The sequence below is a fragment of the Trametes versicolor genome (genome assembly GCF_000271585.1).
Source record: "Trametes versicolor FP-101664 SS1 unplaced genomic scaffold TRAVEscaffold_59, whole genome shotgun sequence".
NCBI lineage: Eukaryota > Fungi > Basidiomycota > Agaricomycetes > Polyporales > Polyporaceae > Trametes > Trametes versicolor.
Window position 1 is genome coordinate 1 of NW_007360379.1, and position 4079 is coordinate 4079.

The 4079-nt window shown below is 63.8% G+C and overlaps 1 protein-coding gene across 1 annotated transcript; it reads right to left on the reverse strand.

Moving 5' to 3' along the window:
- Positions 1–540: 540 nt before the first annotated feature.
- On the reverse strand, positions 541–1533 carry TRAVEDRAFT_54651 (uncharacterized protein; the record flags this gene model as incomplete). Its single annotated transcript, XM_008047588.1, has 3 exons — positions 541–585; positions 657–1432; positions 1494–1533. The coding sequence occupies 3 exons, from the start codon at positions 1531–1533 to the stop codon at positions 541–543; spliced, it is 861 nt and encodes a 286-aa protein (XP_008045779.1).
- Between the last annotated feature and the right edge of the window lie 2546 nt (positions 1534–4079).

Sequence of the window (4079 nt, forward strand, 5' to 3'; positions counted from 1 at the left end):
ATACTGCTTCTTCCCCCTCGCATTCTGAATCATCCAGCCCAGAACGACTCCCTCGTCGTGCAAGTGCGTCCCACATTTCGGCAAGACCAGATCCACTGGGACTCCCCATGAGTGCACTCGCGCTAGACGCGAGACTACTGCTCAGAGTCGCGGACGCCTCACGTGAACCCCGTCGCCACCACGCGTCCCGTGCTGGTGGGGATGATGCCTCCGACGAGTTCCGCTCGAATGGCACAGATAGGGAGTCCTGGCTCATGGTTCGGTGTCGCGGTGGTGTAGCAGCTCCGTCCAAGAACTTGACGCAGATAACATCGGGCCCGGATGAAGACAAGCCCGGTGTGGGCAGAGAGCGTGTGCGGCGAGAGGAACGAAGTGGCAGATCAAAATGGGTGCTGTCTCGGATGGCGAGCATGGTCGATAGAGGTGCTGAGAACGCCGCGTGAGTGTCCTGTAGATAGAGCAATGAGTAAGATGATCGTTCGCGGAGATATGGTGATGGCAAAACCCCGAATAACCGTTGGCCTACAACGACATCATATGCTACCTGGCCATGCCAAGTCCTTGCTGGGGAGCGATATCCAACGTCTGGACCGCATATAGTCATTGAATAAACTCACATGTCGCTCCTTGCACAAGGAGAAAATACCCTGATGTACAACCGCCCACCTCTCCTTCCATTCAAGGGTGATTTTCTTCTTCTTGTCGCGCAGCAATGGGGATCTCGGGCTGACGTCCGGGATCTCATCGTCGGTCTGATGATCGCGTGGGATTCCAAGATCCCGGAGAGTAGAGTCCAAGGCATTCCCGACGACTCGGAGAGCCCACACTCTCGCCGCGAAGTACGGTGCGATGTATGCGTCCAGCGAGAACCGCGGGAGCGAGACCAAGGAGGGCGCAAGCGGGTGCAGCTCGAGCAGCTCGCCGGGGTGTATATCATACCACTCAAGGGAGAAACGGTCCTCCAAAATCTGGGTCGTGGAGAAGGTGATAAGAACGCACCCCTCGACTTCTTGCGACGTACCGGAACTCTCGGGAGGAGGGAGCCGGGAGACGGCGTCTGATGTGGAGGAAGTTGACGGTCGGGTGTTGTACTTGTAGCGATGCGCCTCGCTCAAGGCCTTGTTGACGTCCACCACATCGTCGTCTTCGTCGTCGCTGTCAATCTCTTCAGTTTCCTCTGCTGCTTCCGGCCCCTCCTCACTCGCAACAGAGAGTGTGTTCTCCGTTACTATCGGGCGAGGTTTGCGGGGCGCAGCGAATGTGATGGGCGAGAGCGAGCGTCGACGGGTTTTGTGAGGAGACACAGGTATGGTACGCCGGCTCTTCTCCGCGGTTTTTCGCTCTCTTGCGAACCTCTGGACGAGAATTTGCTTGAGTTGAGAGACAGGCCACGATGGATCGACGTGCGTGACTAGCCACTGGTCGGTGCAGACTGTGGATTGGCATGTTGTTCGAGCGCTCAGCTGTTTCCAAAGATGTGTAGTGGAGCGCACCCATTCTGCAGGATATCCGCAATTGTGGGGGGTCCGCCATGGTCGACAATGAGGAAGATGGCGGCAGGAGGCAAGCTTGATGCGCGTGCCTGCGCGCGGCGCGTGCAGCCACATTGGTCACGATCACGTGTGGGTGTCACGCGAGATCCACGCGAGCGCCGGCGACGGGCGCGGCCCACGGACGCTCCAGTCGCCGCTCGATCGCCTGCTCTCCCTCGACAGACAGACGTCATCGTCGACGCCGAGCTGCTCTCTGCCTGCCCCCTCGCCCTCTTCACTCGAACGCGATCGGACAGCGACTCGCCTCGGCCGCTCCCCGCTCGCGTCTTCGTTGGCCGCCCTTGCACACGCACCCAGCGCCGTCCTGCGTGTGCCGCCTGTCGCAGCTGCGCTGGACTGAGCTGCAGCCCTTCTCCTTCACAGCTCCAGTCCGATCTCGAAGGGAAAGCATCCCTTTCCTGCGTCTCCCTCGCTCTCTCGCCCGCCTCTCCGTCTGCCCGTCCCTCCCGACTGCTGCCCTCCCTCGTGCTCCGCAGCTCTCGTCCGCCCTTTCATGCAAGACTCATCACAAACAAAGTGCGTATCTGCTATCCAGGATGCATGTCCCATCACCAACGCTCGCGCCAAGCAGTTGGAATGGCGGTCAATGACTGCGCCAGTGCGCTCTGTGCGTTTGGCCGGTATATCCGCCGCGCCCATCGTCGCCCGCAGTCCCCCAACTCCTGATTCTCGTAGATCGTAAATTCGTGGTGTCCCTGGGACGCGAGGGTGCACGCACGACGCCGCCGCGCCCGTGACTAGTCCGCAATACATTCGACACCGTGACCGACGCTGCGGTCGATTCCGCCGTCCCACCGTCGTCAGCACGCCTGCGTCATTCAACGTGTCGTAGAGGCTGATGAAACCTCGCCTCAGGTGCGTTTACAGCCTCGCCCGACCAAAATTCCGCTGACAGCACCCGTTTAGAGGTCCCTCGCACCCGAAAGAACGGTATCCCGCATGTTCCACGCACACAACAGGCCGGTTTCGACGCCCACAACGTGCATACAGCCGCCCTCGTCCCGCCCCCGCCGGCGTTCGCGCAGCGCCCAAGTATTGACGCGGGAACGGTCATCGGCGCTTCCGCCAACACACCCGCAAGAACACGACGGCCCATCCGCATTTCGCCACGCCCCCGCTTCGTACGCTCGCGAGACGTCGGCCGTCTGTCCAGTATGGCGCCTGTGCACGCACGAGGGCGCCATCGACGTCGTTCGCCCATCGCGCCGTCCGGCCTGCAGCACCTCCCGCTGACGTTCCCGCCCATTCGTCGTCGCGTGCCATGGTCGGCGCGCCGAAGAACCCGATGACACGGTGCATAACGCACCGCTTTCGCGTCTGGTGCGTTCCCAGCCTCTGCCGGAAAGAACTGCGCTCACGCCGCCGCTTTTTCTTAGCGCCCGACCCCAAACATTCAGGTTTCCGACGCCGCGGACCGGTTCTCGGCCGCTCTTCTCGGTAAATAGACACTCAAGACCATTCCCCACCGATCGATGCACTGCGCGAAGTGTGCGACGACGACGGGCGCGTGGCAGAGGCTGCAGCGGGGCGGCCCTGCAGCAAGATCCCGACCTCGCGCGTCGACGGCTCCCCGGAACGCTTAGAAAACACGACACCGCGGCCCCGTGCACCCCGGCGCATACACCCAGCGATTTCCAGCGCGATCCGAGGAGAAAATATCGGCGTCGTCACGGGCGATTTCATTGGCAATCTCGACAAAACGCGCACACACCGTGCCCCGCCTCCTTCAGCGCCCGCGAGCGGTGCGAAATACGTGCGGCATGCATACCCCAGCCCTCCCACACACGTTGCACGTCGCCCCGCCCCGCCCCAACATCGCGTACGGCGGCTCCCCAGGCGCCGCCCCCCAGCGAAAGACCGCGCCCTCGCGCCCCGACACCGCACACAGACGCCCCCAAAACTCACCCGCGGCTCCCATGCACCCCGCCGCACCCCCACGCGCAGTCTGGACGCGATCGGCGGAGAAAAGATCTCGGCCGTTTGGGCGCATTTCATGGGCGCGTGGCGCGCGGCGCGAGAAAATCGCGCGTGCCCGCTCGCGCAGACGTCCGCCCGCCGCGGGCTTCGGCACGGACGTCCCTCGGGACGACGTGCGCCGCGCGCCGTCGCGTGCGGACGCGTCCGGGCAGTTTGATTTGCGCGGGAGCGGGGAGGGGGTGCGATTTGGGGTCCGCCGCGGCGGACCCGGAGAGAGAGGGCGCGCCGTGCACGAGGTGCGGGCGGCCCCGTGGGGTGCGGAACGGACGTGCTGTGTACGCGACGCGCTCGGCGTCGTGCGGCGCGCACCCGCCTCGTCTCCACGCCTGGCGCGCCCACACAACGCCGCCGCGCCCTCGTTGGTCGCGGCGGGCGGCTCCCCGTGGCTCATGCGCCCGACGCCCGCCGTTGTGGCCCGGCAGGACGTCGCGGGGCACACGTACTTACTTTTGGCCGCTCGCGACGCCGACGCCGCGCCGCGCCGTATGACCTATGTACCTAGTATCTACGCATCAATCGACGCTGCTTCCCACCCCCGGACGACGTCGA